Genomic DNA, 15,945 nt, shown 5'->3' with positions numbered 1-15,945 from the left:
ATTCTTCAGGTTATATATTCCATAACCATGAGCCAGGACGCTAGCTATAGAATGCATATAGAAATAAATATTTTTATTCTCATTGAATTACTCAAAGGAATTGCAACGAAAAACACCCGTGCATGATGGGGCCGGGGCTATAAGGTTACTAGTCTAAGAAACCCCATGAAAAAAATAAAAATAAAATGCTTGAAACACAGAAGAACAGCTCAAGGAGGCTTATTATCGTTTTTCTGAGTACAATAGACTTCACAGTTTCTATATAAATATAATTTTACCTTCTCAATGTGATCTTGAGTGTCAAAAGTTGGCAGTGGCAAAAATGTTGAGGACGCTTGGAAAAACCGCGATGGCGCATTTCGTCCACTCTGTGTGCCTTTAGATAAACACCCAGATGTTGTTGGAGAGCGTACTGTTTGGCCTTTACTGGTTTGTGTCATGAAGAATCGCCTTATTTTCTGTTTTTCTAAGTAAAAAAAATTAGCAAGTTACAATCACACTAGTACTCACAGCGGTGTACGCTTAATTTGGTTACTACTTGGTTGTAAGGAGATAAAAAGTCACGGGACTTAGTAACCAGGGTTAAGGACATCACCCCACTCATCATTTTGGGCACTGGTGCTTACTGAGGTAATGAGCAGATCTTTGGCAAGCATGTCTGTTTCAATCAAAGTTAGTTTTGAAAGTGAGCATAAGAACGATATTTTAGACCTGTTGAGAAAATTCGCAGCAAACAACATGATCCGTGTCGACATTGAAGAACTTCCTTCGACACCAGGTTTGACATAAAAGGATAACGTTATTGTTGTCGCCAACACCGACTAAACCTGTGACCAACCAGAGGAACTAGCAAAGGTAGAGCCCCAAACAGAAGTGTTAATTCCAAAACAAATTGCGGCCAATGTTAAGAGATGGCTAACTACCAACAACGTCGGTCAAGTACTGTTTGCCAACAAGGTGCTTGACAGAGCGCAATCTACTTTCTCCAACCTGATAAGAAATGCACCGGCAACATGACCACAGGAAAAAGATTTGGGAGCAAATGCACAAGTTTTTGTTCAGTCCTCAGCAGAGAAAAGAACTGGTCATGCTTAGCAACAAGAGTAAGTATATTTTTGCTCGTCAGTCTTCGTAGGTTTGTAAAAAATAATTGAAACCCTAATCACGTCCATTTTTCCTTTTTTCACATTTCAGAGTTGATCCAGATGGACCTGTCTATGAACAGCCAATGTTCATTGTATTTTACTGGAAGGTGCTGAGTCTATTCAGCATCTTTTGCTTTCATTGCAAAGAAGCTGGGCCATCAACCACAATGAAGAGCCTAGGAACAATGGTTGCTATAACACAGCATTGCTTAAACTGCAAAAGAACTTTGAATGGCAATCCCAGCCCACAGTCCATGGAAAAACTGCACTTGGAAATTTGCTCTTGAGCTTTGCCAATTTGATGGCTGGTTCATTGATAAGTAAAACTCTCCTGATGTTTCATCACATGGGTCTTTCTTTCTACTCTGCGAGGACCTTCTTCAGGCATCAACGGGATTTCATTTATCCAGTTCTCCTTCGCTACTGGGAGGCTCACAGGACTGACATGGTCAACAAGCTGAAGGCAATGAAGGATGTGGTGTGGACAGGAGACGGGTGCTTTGATTCCATGGGGCACTCAAAAGCAAAGTATGGTGCCTATACCATACTTTGCATCACCATTATGAAGATTGTGCATTTTGAAATTGTTCAGGTATTAAGCATTATTAGATTAAACAAGCATGTTTGCACATGCAACAATTTCAACTATCCCCACAAAGCAACACACAAATTCAGTAGTTTTTTCCAGTTAAAGGGTGGGGCCAACACTAACATTGGAGGCCAGCAGTTTATCATGAGGCCACAGAAAACATGCATTTTATAGATAGAGAAATACATTTTGGGGATTTAAAAATTGTAGGGGAGGGAACTGGGCAACTACAAGACCATAGTTCGTCATATAGTTTAAAATATTATGTTATGTATATCATAATAATCCTTGGTTATTACTTCCTGTTAATCAAATGAGGCTGGTGGCAGCCAGCAGACGGAAAAAGAAGGATGCAAAAGGTGTTTTGCTTTCCTGAAACAGCTTGGCCTGAAAGTGTCAGTGTTTATTTCAGACCGCCATATCGGCATTGCCAAATGGATAAATGACTCCTGTAAAGAAACTAAACATTTTTTGACATTTGGCATGTTGCCAGATCAATTACAAAAAAGCTCCTCAAGGCCAGCAAAGAAAAGGGATGCGAAATTATTGCAAGTTCGATCAAAGGGATTCGCAAACATCTGTACTGGTCTGCCACCTCAACTTGGGCGGGATTTAATGCACTGATTGCTGCTAAGTGGAATTCCTTTCTACGCCATGTAGCCAACAAGTACACTAATCATCAAGACCCCTTATATTCAACCTGAAATCACGGAGAACTAGAACAAAGAAAGTGGATAAAGATTGGTAAGTACTTGTTTATGTAAATCTCCAAATAGACCAATTGTATTGTATGGTAGTATGGACTATGAAGATGGCTACCACTCAGGTTGTCGCAGCATCAGTCTATTTCACCACCAACAATTCTTTTCAGAACTACACTCACCCGGACGATCACACTCAGCAAAGTAAGTATTGTATGGTCTTAATTATACTTGACATTGAGCTAACAAGGCTTCAGCTCAGCATTCCAGATTGCACTGCGCCGGCGATAAGTCTACCAAACTGTGCTGTCAGAGAGGCTTTGGATTAATTTATTATATAATCTTTGCAAAAGAAAATATGAATATTGATTATTTTGATAAAGATTGATTACGTTAGTATATGAAGAGCTGAGAACATAATTTATATGTTAACTATTTCTTGGGTTGGAAGAAGTTCAAGTACACCCCTCTCTAACATTAATCAAGTTTACAAGTAATAAGCCCTTGAAGGCCCCTCCCCATGAACTTGTAGTACCTTACTAAAAATTGACTGTTGTATAAATTATGTGTTATAGGCTCTGCAGGATATGAGAAGCTTACTCGTGTATTGACTCCCACAAAGCTTCTGAATGACATTAAACCGTTATCTTCAGATGCCCAGACCAGTTGGTTAGAGGGTTTTCATGCCACTTTAAATCACTGGCATCCATGGTTGGGAACATTCTGCAGGTGAAGTGTGATAATATTATAATACAGAAGACTTGCATTATATCAGGCACCCTTTATATTTGTATTCCTGAGTGGGATGATTTTTACTGGGGAGGGGTTCCTTTAAAGTACTTTTCAGGTGAACAATGTTGTTGTAACGATTCAAAATACATAGTAACCTAAATTTGCCCAAACCAACTACCATCATTATGGACAGGTCCTAATTTCAGGGGTGGATGCAGAGGCAGAGGAGGGTGGGGGATGTTGAGGGCTTATACATTAACACTTTACAGTAGGACGAATTGGCACCCTTTGTGGATATTCACTGATAGGTACCTTATAGGCATGTTTTGGCTAGCCTCCATTTGAATGAAAATGTCCAGAGAGGACACAAATAGGAAAGAATGGTGACCCATACTTCAGAGTGTCATATCCAAAATTACAAAGTTGGTGAAGAAGTTGTATGTGACCTCAGGACTCCCCCAACTTATGGTATGTTTATTTCACTGACTTCAGTTAAGATTGCAAATCTAAATGTAGCCAATAAATTCGTGGTATGAAAATGTATGCCAGAGTTATCACAAATTGTCACTGTGTTGTTCTTCAGGTTATGTGGATGACATGAAAAAGCTACTGTTTAGTTTGTCAAGGGCCGAAATGAAGGAGACCTTTACCCAGTATTCATCTAAGGCTCCTGCGTTGCTGACCTCTCAGTTCCCTGACAGAGTGGGAAAAGCAAATGCTGCGAGAGCTTACGAAGAAAGAACACAGAAAATCACTCAACTCTTTCCAACTGGTAAACTTCGCTTAACGTATTACTCAGTGGGTAATAAGTCCAACTGGTAAGGGGATTTACAAATCATCAGTAGACTTTTTAGGTTCATAATGTGGTTCAAGCAATAAAAAAGTCAATCTTGTCACGTTCCTGACAACAATGCACTTTAGAAACACTCAGGGACTATTTGTTCTTTTATGTTTGTAGCTTTGTTTCTTTAATTGCATGATTATCGAATATCCGTTTTTTGGCAAGCTGCACAGTTTTTCTCATGATTATTTCCTTTACGTCAAAGACATATATTAAGGTCCTTCTTCTGTAAGCACGTTTCTCAGTTATGAGGAGTTTTCAAACTGTAAGGAGTTCACGGAGCTATTTGTAACGGAGCCTTTAAGAGAAAGTGGAGTAACTTGTTCTCAACCCTGGAGTCAAGATCAGACGTAAGTTACGCTTGTAAAATTCCATGTATTCTTTCCTTTCATTTTTTACGGCGTTGAATTCGTAGTTTTTCCGTTTCTTTAGACTTGAACAATTGTAATCTTTCTAGTTTTCACTGCAAGTGTTGTAAATAGATGGCTCAGCATGATCCTAATAAACGCATAAGTCTTGCCGCCCTTGCCTTGTACTTCACTGTGGGTGACCTGGCCAACTCCAGTACACAACACCCCGTCTCTGCGGTACTAGGAACGCGACAGTAAAAAGTCTGTTCAAGAACAGATTGAGGTAAGCCATGACTGAGTAGAGCTTAAATCAGCGCCAAAAATGTTTAGTTTAGTTTAGTTTATTGTAATTCATTACAAGGAAATAAATACATAAATTAACATATGAATATAGAAAAAGAAGAACAACAATGCTGTGGCGTGACCAGAGAGACTAACAGGGCAGAGCCCCCATTGTAACGTATCCCCTAGGCTAAAAAAAATTCATCATAGAATTAATTAGCCTGCGTAATATATGAAATAATTGACAAATCATGGTGGTCAAGAAGCCGATACGCCAAGCAAAGGAGAAGTCCCAGCACATCAAGAAGTAGTTGGTTGAGATCCCAATAAAAGAGTTAGAACATTGCCTAGAAAAGCGTTAGAAAATGAAATCGATCAGAAACATCGGGAAGCAAATGTCGTGCACAAGATGCTCAAAGACGTCATATGATCTACTGAGGGGATAAACGAAGGATCGGTTCTGGACGAAGTCTCACATGACCTCGAAGGGGTCTCTGGGGAATTAAGCACTAAATTGCAAGAAATAAGGAGCCTTTAAGCGCAAGATAAACACCATTACTTTGGGGATGTACAGTACTGTGCAAAAGTAATGAGAGCGAAATTTGTCGAAATTCGTCCTTTGTTCTCACGAATTTTCAAGGAAATTTCGAACGATATTTTGCGATCTTTCTTCGAAAATTCAAAGAACTTTTGATGAAACGAAGTTTTGAACGAGCCAAATGGCGAAGAACTTTTGCATAAGCGAGAGGAAACATAGAGGAATTTTCGAAGAAACGAAAGGAACATGGAAATTTCGTGACGTACGGACAGTAAGATAAACATTATACTGTATCACCCGAAGTCTACGCTGTGACATGCATGAACTGTATTTGTAGTCATTTTACCGCGTATATTTCTTTTGCTCTACAGTAGGAAAGTTTTTTGCGACATACATACATGTAGAGATAAACTTCACATCAGCTAAAAACATCATTTTAGTTGAATGTGATTTAATCTGACAAAAGATCGTGACCTTCAAATCGGGCATCTTTGTCAACTCAAATACCGCAAAACACGGAGAATTATGTAAAGGTTTCAAATTTGGGTTCAAAACCAGGATGCGCATAAACATTGAGGGGGATGTGGGGCACTTAATCTGGTAGATGAAAGAGGATACAAACAAAAAGCGCTGAAGCACTGTTCCTTCCACCACGTGCGAGGACACAAGAAAGCAATCATGAAGCGAACGGCGGACTGTGCGTTGTCAATTTTACCACCTGCAACGGCAAATTTATCCAGTGGACTTTCTATTTCTGTTCTGGGTAAATGTTTTCTCATATTAAAGTTTGCCAAACACGTTGGTAAGACGTGGAATCCTCCTCAGATAAACCGTAATAAAACAAACTGCGTGACATTTTGTTTACATTCATTTGAGCGATGGTATGGTGCCCAGACTTCTCTCTTGAACTACGGTTGCCATGATTACATATCCATCTATTGTTGTTGAGATGAAACCTCGAGTGAATTGAATATATTACTGTAGCTTAAAGCGTCATTTGAAGAGAATCGTTTGCCGAAAATTCGATACCTTTCTCTCGAAAAATCGAGACTGACCTTCCGAAATTTTGCTCGAGAATTCGAACAAATTTTTTGAGTTGTATTTTGCCGACAAGGCCGTAATTTCGAGCGTGTCAAAACGATAGCAGCTTCGAAAATTCGCGGAACATTCGTTCAAGTTTCGTGTCCTTCGAAATTTCGCTGTTTTTCGCTACCTTTTGTTGAATTTCAACGAAATTCGCTCTCATTACTTTTGCACAGTACTGTAGAAGTTCGTCTCGTGGAAGAGAGCCTTACTCTCGACCAAGCAATAACATTAGTACAAGAAATAACAAATTGTTGGAGACAAGCTTGCGTTTATCTCGTCACTTGTGCCGTAGCAAATCCTCTGCAGGCTTGTCCACAGCGAGTACCACGGGCACAATGAAAGCGCTCGCTTAAGCGGCAGCGGTATGGGAAAGCGCGGACTATGAGAGAATGGTCGCGGGAAAAGAACACGAGTGCAGAAAACGTGAAGCAGAAATTGAGTGGACATGACAACAAGAACACGTGGAACACGCAAAGGAGTTAGCAATTATCGCCACGGAGAAAAAAGTCGCAATAGCACATGCGAAGCTCAAAGCAATCGAGCAAACTATAAATGAGGAAAATGGAGAAAATGCGAAATTGGAAATTGTGGGGATTCCAAAGGCTTAAAACAACAAAATAACATCCACATGGGTTCATTCTTTTTCAACACCAGAAATTCCTCCGCCTAAACATAACTAAACAGAACGAAGCACTCTTCTAGCGAGAGACCCCGAGAGACAAGAGAACACACCTCTCAAGGGAATTTCCCTTGAGACTACAAGCCAGCGGGAGAACAATGGCGAAAATTCGTGGCACATGTTTCCGCAGTCGTTTATCACAACAACACCAATTAACATAACCAGGTGTCAGCTAATCGAAAAGTTGACATCTGCAAATCAACAAATAGCTCCGAGATTGGCGAAACAAAATCTTCCGAAATGTCACCCAGACACCTTCAGCAGAGATCCCAGGTTTTTTCATCCGTGTAAAGCGGCTTTCAAAGCAATGATGGGAAATAAACTATCTGTGCAGTTTCACCAGTGGAGAAGCTCAACAACTGGTTGACAATTACCAGAAGCGAAAACAGCATGACCCCAGCACGCTATTGAAGAACCTATGGGAGGAGTTGGAGAGGTATTTTGGCAGCACGGCCATAATAACTAAAGAATTGCTGGAACGTTTGAACAAAACCGCCACTTTCAGTGAAAACAAAAATGTTAAGCTACAAGAACCTGCCGATCTTTGCGCCGATGTGGACAGTCAATTGACCTACTTACCAGGTCTTGCGTGCCTAAACTTTCCAAATACCACACAGCTGATTGCTGAGAGGTTGCCTCCTTCTTTATGCGAAAAACTGGAGAAGGAAATCACTAGGTACTCGGAGAAAAATGGAGATGAGTACCCTGGCTTTCATGTCTTTTCCAAAGTAGTTCAAAGGCATTCAATGATTAAAAACAATTCAAACATTTTCGCAGGCGCCACGCACAGTCCTATCAGCTCATCAACCTCACCCAATCGGAGAGTTCAGAGTAAGAGAACACTTAAAACGAAATAAGGGCCAGCTTGTGTCAAACTGGAGTTGGCCCCACCCAAAATCGAGGAGACAAAATGATATTCCTTTCGCAAACGAGGTGGTCTTAGCTTAGAAGAGTGTAAGGCTTTTGGCGCTAAGACCCTAGAAGAGAAAACTATAATAATAATAACAATAACAATAACAATAACAATAACAATAATAATAATAATAATAATAATAACAATAATAACAATAATAATAATAATAATAATAATAATAATAATAACAATAATATTTAATGAGGGGGTCCAACTCGCCAGGGCGGTTTTCAGTGGAGCCCTCCTAACCTACCTAAATACATAAACTAACAAAATACAAAATAGATAAAAGTAAAAAAGTTCAAGTTATCGAGTAAAAAATAAATACAAGATTTAAAATTAGTCAAAGTCTTTCAAAAAAGCTTTCAGTTTTGCTTTGAAAACAGATCCTTAAGGCCAGACTTTGCTATCACTGCCTAAACGAAGGTCACAGGGCCAGTGGCTGTACAAAGAAAATACAGTGCAGCATATGCAAAGACGATCACCACATCGGGCTACTTCAGAAGGAAAGGCCAAGGAGATTTGCCGCAAGCACGGAAATCGTTGACACCAAGTGCACACTTGCTTGTACACCTATCAAGGGTGGCGTATCATGCAACAAATTGCTATTGGTTGATGTGAAGAGCAAGGAGGAACCAAATACTGTCCACCAAATTTACGGTATCGTTGACGAACAAAGTGACTCGTCCTTGATCAGCAGCCAACTCGCCAATGAGCTAGGAGCAGTCCGTTCGGAGGAAAAGTACTATCTCACCACATGCAGCGGGGAGAAGAAGCTCAAATATGGACGGCGAGTCGCAGGTGTAACCATACAATCCCTGAATGGAGTAACGTCAGATCTGCCCACCCTCATCGAGTGTGACAGCATTCCTCATGACAAGCGCAAGATTCCTACACCAGAGATGGTGAGGAGATTCCCTCATCTTTATGAGATCGCCAGGGAAATCCCACCCCTGGCATGTGCTCGCTTGCCACACCAGTCTCCTCTCTGCCAATAACAGGGAGCCCTGGGAGAAGCACATGGAGTCAGAACATTACGAGTTGGTACCGTGCCCCAACCAGTTTAGAATCAAGGAGAGCTTGATGCCATCTTTCACACAAGACTTGGCACAAGTCACAACAGAAATGGAATCACTCACACAGAAGAAAGTGTCAGGTAAAATAATTGGTGTCCAACATGCCTCAAAAAGTCTTTCCTGCACGTCATGCAAAAAGAAGGTTACAGTGAAATCGAATGGAAAGATCGCAAATTGTCAGTCCTGCAAGATCAGCACCACAGTGGCAGACGAGGTCCTGGAGCATTTAACATAAACAACACACGGCAACAGCTTTTTCACTACATTCAATGTCCCGGCAATAAATCAGAGTGCATTCAAGCGATGCGAGGGAAATTGTTCTTGCAATTGAAGAGGTTGCTGCTAATTCTTTCAGAATGGCTTTGCAAAATGAAATTGATACTGACAAATCTCATGGGAAGACCCCTGACCCTGATGGCTTGATACCTCTCTCAATTTTATATGATATGAAATGGTAAAAATGTGAGAGGGCAAATATTTCGCTGACAGGGCATGGAGAAATCATGGGATCCAAAACCAAAAGTCCTCGACTACTCTTGTGCAAATAAATTTTCGGATCTGTGAAAGTGCTCGGTTAAAAGGTAAAGAACCAGCTCAGCATAACTGCCGAAAAAATCACAAAGGTTCGTGAAAATCAATGGACCTAGAAGTAGGAGTTAAGGCTATTTAATAATGCTCCTAATCATGCTGTAAAGTACTCCGTTTTCACTAGAGATTATGACAGTTCCACAATTGCTAAGATTCATGAAGAAGTGGCATACAGTGTAGAACAATTATCCGACAGCACTCATGCAACAAGAACACTTGTGAGTCACCTCCACAAGATCAGGTCGAGAATAGCAATTCCCTTGGAGAATCTGTCCTGTCACAGAAAGTTATGGATTATTTTCAGAAATGCTTTAGCTACTGTTTAAACCAAAAGAAAGGGGATCCAGAAAAAAATGAGAACTTGACTTATTACTATTGTGCCCCATGCATTTGATGACCACAAAAAAATGTAGGGAAAACAAATTGAATGAACTGCTGCAAGTGGCTCCAACATCCTGACTTTCTCCCACAATGATCTCCCAAATGGCAAAGATTTGAAGGGAGAAAATCTGAAGAAGAATTTAACCAAATTGTTTCAAGTATACAGTGGAACCTCGATTTAACGAAGTCACTGGGGACGGGCCAAATTTGTTCGTTAAATCGAGGGTTTGTTATATCGAAAACCTCAATATAACGAACTTGAGGGGAAACGACCAAAATGTTCGTTATATCAAGGTCATAGTTAATGATTGATTTTTAACACAGGAGACTTCTGTCACGCAATTCAATGCAATTTTCGTCACACAGAAGTGCCGCGTTTTGAGAGGCAATTCATTTAGTATGGTGGCTTTCAGTAGTAATTATTTTCACTTTTGAGCAGACGCGCAGCTTTTGTTTACAAAAAAACGACACTTTCAGAGTGTTGATCTGTTCAGCGTTTATCTTCTGTCGCGTGTTGACATTGTAATTCGTTATATTGAGGTAGATTTTACGTTTGGGCTTCAGGATTATGTTTGTTATATCGAAGAATTCGTTATATTGAGGTTCTATTTCATACATTTTACTGTAACTTTGGCCAGGACATAGAATATCGTTCGTTATATCGAGGACTTCGTTAAATAGAGGTTCGTTAAATCGAGGTTCCACTGGACTTGAGTAACACTGTTATTAGCAAACTTCTGGAAAATGCCTCCTTGGAAAGTAATGAAAGCTTACACAGCACAGTAGGTTCCAAAGTTCCTAAAATAATAATAATAATAATAAATTTAACCTTGATAACTGAACCGCTAGTCGAACAGATAGTGGCCCAGACGCATGAGCTCCCGGATGACCATACAATTAGAACATTGCAGCAATGTAACCATAGAGATAAGGATGCGCGCCTTAGAGAAAACCTAGAGGAAGTAAAGAATGCTCTTCCTGAACAAACCAAAAGAGCTACCGACCTTGCTGCGGAGAAAGGGGCACCTAGCTGGCTAACAGTCATTCCTGTTAAAGATATGGGTTTTACCTTAAACAAGAGAGAATTCAAAGACGCCATTCATTTGAGATATGATTGGCAAATAAGCGACATCCCGTCTACCTGTGTTTGTGGAGATATTTTTGATGTAGACCACGCCATGGTATGCAGACGTGGAGGCTTCATTATTCAAAGACATAATGAACTGCGTGATCTAGAAGCCGAAATGCTTAAGATGGTGTGCAATGACGTCCAAACTGAACCGATACTTCAGGAGATCAACGGAGAAGTGCTGACACCCGGTACAAACAGAGCAGCGGATGCCCGACTCGACATTCACGCTCGTGGCTTCTGGGATCGGCAAGGCTCTGCCTTTTTTGATGTAAGGGTTTGTTACCCGAACGCAGAGTCTTATCGAGGCCTCACCCCAAAACAAATCTACCGCCAGCATGAGAGTGAGAAGAAGAGAATGTACGCCAGCAGGGTGCTAGAAGTGGAACAAGGATCCTTCACTCCACTGGTATTTACTGCCACCGGAGGAATGGCAGGTGAATGCATGAGATATCATAGTAGACTGGCTGAACTTTTATCCACCAAGAAGGGAGAGAATTACGGTATTACAATGTGGTGGATTCGCGCCAAAGTCTCATTTGCACTCCTGAGATCTGCGCTGCTATGCTTGAGAGGCTCATGTTGTACGCGAAGAGCACCGCTGAAGATTGCAGATACCGACTTTGAAATCGATAAAAACCTGGCTAGATTTTAGATTTTAGGATGAGAACGAATTTCTCAGTTTTTTTTTCTTTATCTTTTCTTTTCTTAATTTTCGCAATTTTAGCTGGACCGTATTTTAACTTCCAAATATATATTTTAGTGATGATGCATGAATTGTAAATAGGTTTTTAATAGTTATAATAGTTTTAACTTGTAAATATTGATTTTGCTCCTAATATTTTTTAATAAAGTTTAATAACAATAAAAAAAAATTATTATTAATATTATTATTATTATTATTATTATTATTATTATTGAAATTACTAAACAAAAAATACCTCTAAATGACTATGAGAGAGAGAGGCTCAACAGAAATGAGAGTCAACCATTGAATTTAAAAAACAGCGTACACTGAATTATTTGAAAAGGAAATCAAGAAACAAATCTGAATCAAATCAAGAGGGAATTGGCTAAGAAAGTAGTACTGCTCTAACCCTTCACACTGAACTATTACTAAGAGAAATAGTCACACAACCAGAATCGAAAGAATTCGAACAATTTGTACTCACCTTCAACGAAAGACCTTCAAAGAAGTATATCACCTGTACTGTCAATGAAAGCAGTGCTAGTAGTTTTGATTTTCTAATGTTTGACACCGAAACAAGCTGTGCAGGTAAGCAAGCTGACATAATTCAATTAGCAGCCAAGACAAAGCAAGGACCCTCGTTTTCTAGATTTACTACACCAACAAAAATAAATTTCTCCTCATGCTTCTCAGGTTAACAAATTCAAAACAAGATTGGTTGGTGGGAAGAAGATTCGGCATTGTGAAGGCAACCCTTTGCAAACATTTCCTTTGCGTGAATGTCTGATTCTTTGTTGATCTCCTTGAGGATTCAAAGCGTTCCAATTCTTGTGACAAATTGTAGTTATCGGCCATAACTCTGTGTCTTTCAATACCTATATCCTGCCAGTTGAGTAGAATTATCCCAATTTCAGAGAAATTATCTTCTGTTACGCATGCATACTAAGGAAGGCATGACTACTAAGCTCTATTTTTTTACGTTTCAAGGCAATGTACACAAACAAGAATTTTTCAAAATCTACTCACTAGAATTTGATGAAATTTGACAGAATTGGTATTTTCTTCACATTTCAAAAAATGAGAACTCGAGTGCAGAAGATGATGAGAGTAACTTCTTGTCAACCTCAGTGGTTTTTGAAAGTGCTTTTTCAGAACACTCAAAACAATAATGACAAACTTGCACTTACACTCTTTCATCACTAGGTCTATAAACTGGCTTCATTTTTACCCGATGTTAACTCCAACATCATATCAGAGGAAGACTATTTTCCATCTGCTAGACAACAAATCCAGCTTCTGCATTACTTATCACACTGCCTCTAATAAGCTGATCGAAGTTTCACTTGAGACTATTTGAGAAATATTATTGAAATGTTGACTTTGGAAATGAGCAGTTTGAGCCCTTCAAAAAGCTTCTGCATTACTTATGACACTGCCTCTCATAAGCTGATAAAACTTTCACTTGAGGCTCTTTGAGAAATATTACTTAAATGTTGACTTTGGAAATGAGCAGTTTGAACCCATCAAAAAGCTCAATGTTATCAAAATTTAATAGGAAAAGGACCTATTTTCAATTCAGAATGTTTAGTTCAGTTACAGTTCATGTTTTTTATTATGATAACTATTTTTAAAAAGAAATATACATGTTCCTGTTCTTTTTTCATAATTAGTATTCTTTATTATGACACTGCCTCTCATAAGCTGCTAGAAGTTTCACTTGAGGCTATTTGACAAATATTAAATGTCAACTTTCAAAATGAGCAGTTTGAACCATTCAAAAAGCTCAATGTTATCAAACTTTAATAGAAAAAGGACCTATTTTCAATTCAGAATGTTCAGTTCAGTTCAGTTACAGAAGTAACAGTATTGTGGAAACAATGACGAGAACAGCAAGCAAACTTCTCAGTCACAGCAGAAAAAAAACACCGATTTTGTTTTTCATGCCAATGAAAGCCGTGAAGCGCAGGACAATGACTGAAGCAGCCAGGTCTGAACTTTCCAAACACCACTTATTTCCTCCAACCAAAAAGAAGGAGAATAACAACACATCAGCAAAACCACACATTCTGTGCAAAAACAGTCACGCCCCAAAGAATGCTAGTGGAAAAATGGCGAGTGCAAACTGTGGGAATTGGTAAATTATTTGCATTCCTTCCTGGGTTATGTGTAAATAAACACTTCAAAGGGATCATAAAATTGTTGTTTATTTCAACAGGTTCCTCATTCGCTCGTTAACAACAGGTCCACAAAAATGTCTGGATACAGAATAACTGACCTTGGTTTTTTCCAACAATCTTTAAAATCATGCCAGCACTGCAAATCTGGTAAAATATGCTTACACGCTTTTTTCAATAATTTTTAACTGTCCAAAGCAAACTTTCTACAAAATGTTTTGAAATAGGTGAATAACTTAAATTTTGGTCCTATCTATTTTCCTAGGCCGCTTTCTATTACTGATGCAGTGACAGAAATAAAGAAGGATGTGCAAGTCTTATTTCTGTCACATGCCATAAATGTGGCAGAACAAGTCGAACTAAGGAATTCAGGAAAACAATCAAAATTCACTGGGCAGCTTTATTCTTAAATTTAAAAAAAGTTAAAATTGCAAACAACAATAATTATTTATTGAAAGCTGTGTGCAGGTTCATGACAAAATCTAATGACTTGAGTTTATGAAAGTCTCATAAAAGTGAAATTGTCTTCAATCATCCGTGTTGCCATGGAAACAGCCAAAAGCGCCACTTTTAGTCATAAATAAAAATCTTGATCACTATATTTTCCTTTTGCCAAAGCTTCAATATTTCTCACATAATGCCTTGCCGAATGACATATACTCAAAACCTATCAAAACTGTGTTCAACACCTTAAAGTATTGCCAAAAAGACCTGTCAGTGAAATAAATGTTTTACATGTATAGGTATCTCATTTGATTGTTTAGTTTACAAGGCTGTTGCCTGAGAAAAATTTCAAACAACCCACAAATCCAAACACGGAGGAGTTAGGAACCCAACATGTGTAGTGTTAGCTGCTGCTGCAAAACATTTAGGTAACCAGAACATTTTCCTGGGGGCACATTTTTTTGGTATGTCAGAGGTAGCGTAAACATATCAGTGACCTATGCCTGACTTACCAAATTAAATAAATATATATACTTAGCCAAGCCTAAAAGCGGAGCTCCACAATGGAACTCTGCTTATTGTATGAACGTAATAACCTTATGAGTTCCTCATCAATTCTGCAGTTATATAGTACATTTTAATGCATATGCAGCTAACTGCTCATCAACAATAACAATGTAAAACAGAGGGCAAAAATTACTGAATGCTGATTTGTTGTAACAGAGGGCAGTTTTTCATAATTTTCCTTTCACTGAGGGCAAAATTACTTACTCCTGATTGGTCTGAGCGCGACAGTTTTACATTTTGTTAATTTCTGCATTTTGTGTCCAAAAAAACAAGTTCTTTGAGGTTCTTTCGAAGTTCGACTCTTTAAGGCGGGTTGTTTGTACCAAAAATACATGGAAATAAATTGCTGCAGCTAGGAAGGAAATTCCTAAAGGTTAATTTTGGTGTCTCTCACAAGAAACAGTAAAGGTTATTTGTGTCAAAAGCTAAAAACTTGGATCGGATTGATTTTATTTTGTTTGGTTGAGAAATTGAAATCATTCATGGCGTCCAAGTACTTTCAACGAACGATAACCGAGCATGAAAGTGTTCTTTCAATGGGAGGCAGGAGCAGGAAGAAATTACTCCGCAAGTTCCTTCTTTGGATCCATTGTTTGCTATTTTAATCGATCTATGTTCGTGTGATTTCCAAGCGGTAGGAAGCTTCACAGCGCAGGTGAACAATTAATTGATGCCTAACATTTGATTTATCGTTGTTAGTTTGCTCCTGAATTAAACTTGTATTCTCTCTTAATTACAAGTGTATATTGGGAACTGCTCTCGTCGGTTTTGTTTGTTTTGTACGCTACGAAAAAATGAAATAATTTGTTGGTTTGCTTGCGCCTTCGATGAGTCTTTTACTTACTGTTATATGTGCCAGTCGATTTGTTTTTCCCGCAGCTAGTTGTCGTCTTCAAAATTATTTTTTTTGTTTTGTTTTTTTCTCAAATGCAGTTGCCGATTCAACTTCCCGCCAAACAAACGCGGCCGGTTCGCGGCTGGCAGCGTTGTTGGCCGTGCATTTTCCCGCCAAAAAACAACCCGGGTTACAGCACATATGCTC

At 39.1% G+C, this 15,945-nt stretch overlaps 2 protein-coding genes and 1 pseudogene across 3 annotated transcripts in view; 2 read left to right on the top strand and 1 right to left on the bottom strand.

The window, feature by feature from the left end:
* LOC146457785 (uncharacterized) overlaps positions 1 to 15,945 on the bottom strand; it is a 53,098-nt gene that overhangs the window by 3,446 nt on the left and 33,707 nt on the right. For both annotated transcript variants that reach the window (XM_085091536.1, XM_085091537.1), the window contains exon 3: positions 279 to 466. In XM_085091536.1, coding sequence (XP_084947662.1) covers positions 279 to 440 — 162 coding nt within the window. In that variant the 5' untranslated portion in view covers positions 441 to 466. The remainder of the gene's footprint in view (positions 1 to 278; positions 467 to 15,945) is intronic.
* Positions 655 to 4,273, top strand: LOC146457792 (uncharacterized; annotated as a pseudogene).
* LOC146457791 (uncharacterized) lies at positions 8,877 to 11,830 on the top strand. The gene is made up of 3 exons (XM_085091546.1): positions 8,877 to 9,012; positions 9,647 to 9,738; positions 10,600 to 11,830. Exons 1-3 carry the CDS (start codon positions 8,877 to 8,879, stop codon positions 11,683 to 11,685), a joined length of 1,314 nt encoding a protein of 437 aa, XP_084947672.1. The 3' UTR covers positions 11,686 to 11,830.

This window comes from Pavona decussata, unplaced genomic scaffold (assembly GCF_977016875.1).
Source record: "Pavona decussata unplaced genomic scaffold, jaPavDecu1.1 SCAFFOLD_237, whole genome shotgun sequence".
Lineage (NCBI taxonomy): Eukaryota > Metazoa > Cnidaria > Anthozoa > Scleractinia > Agariciidae > Pavona > Pavona decussata.
The sequence above is the reverse complement of the archived record's forward strand: the minus strand, read 5'-3'. Positions and strand labels throughout refer to the sequence as shown.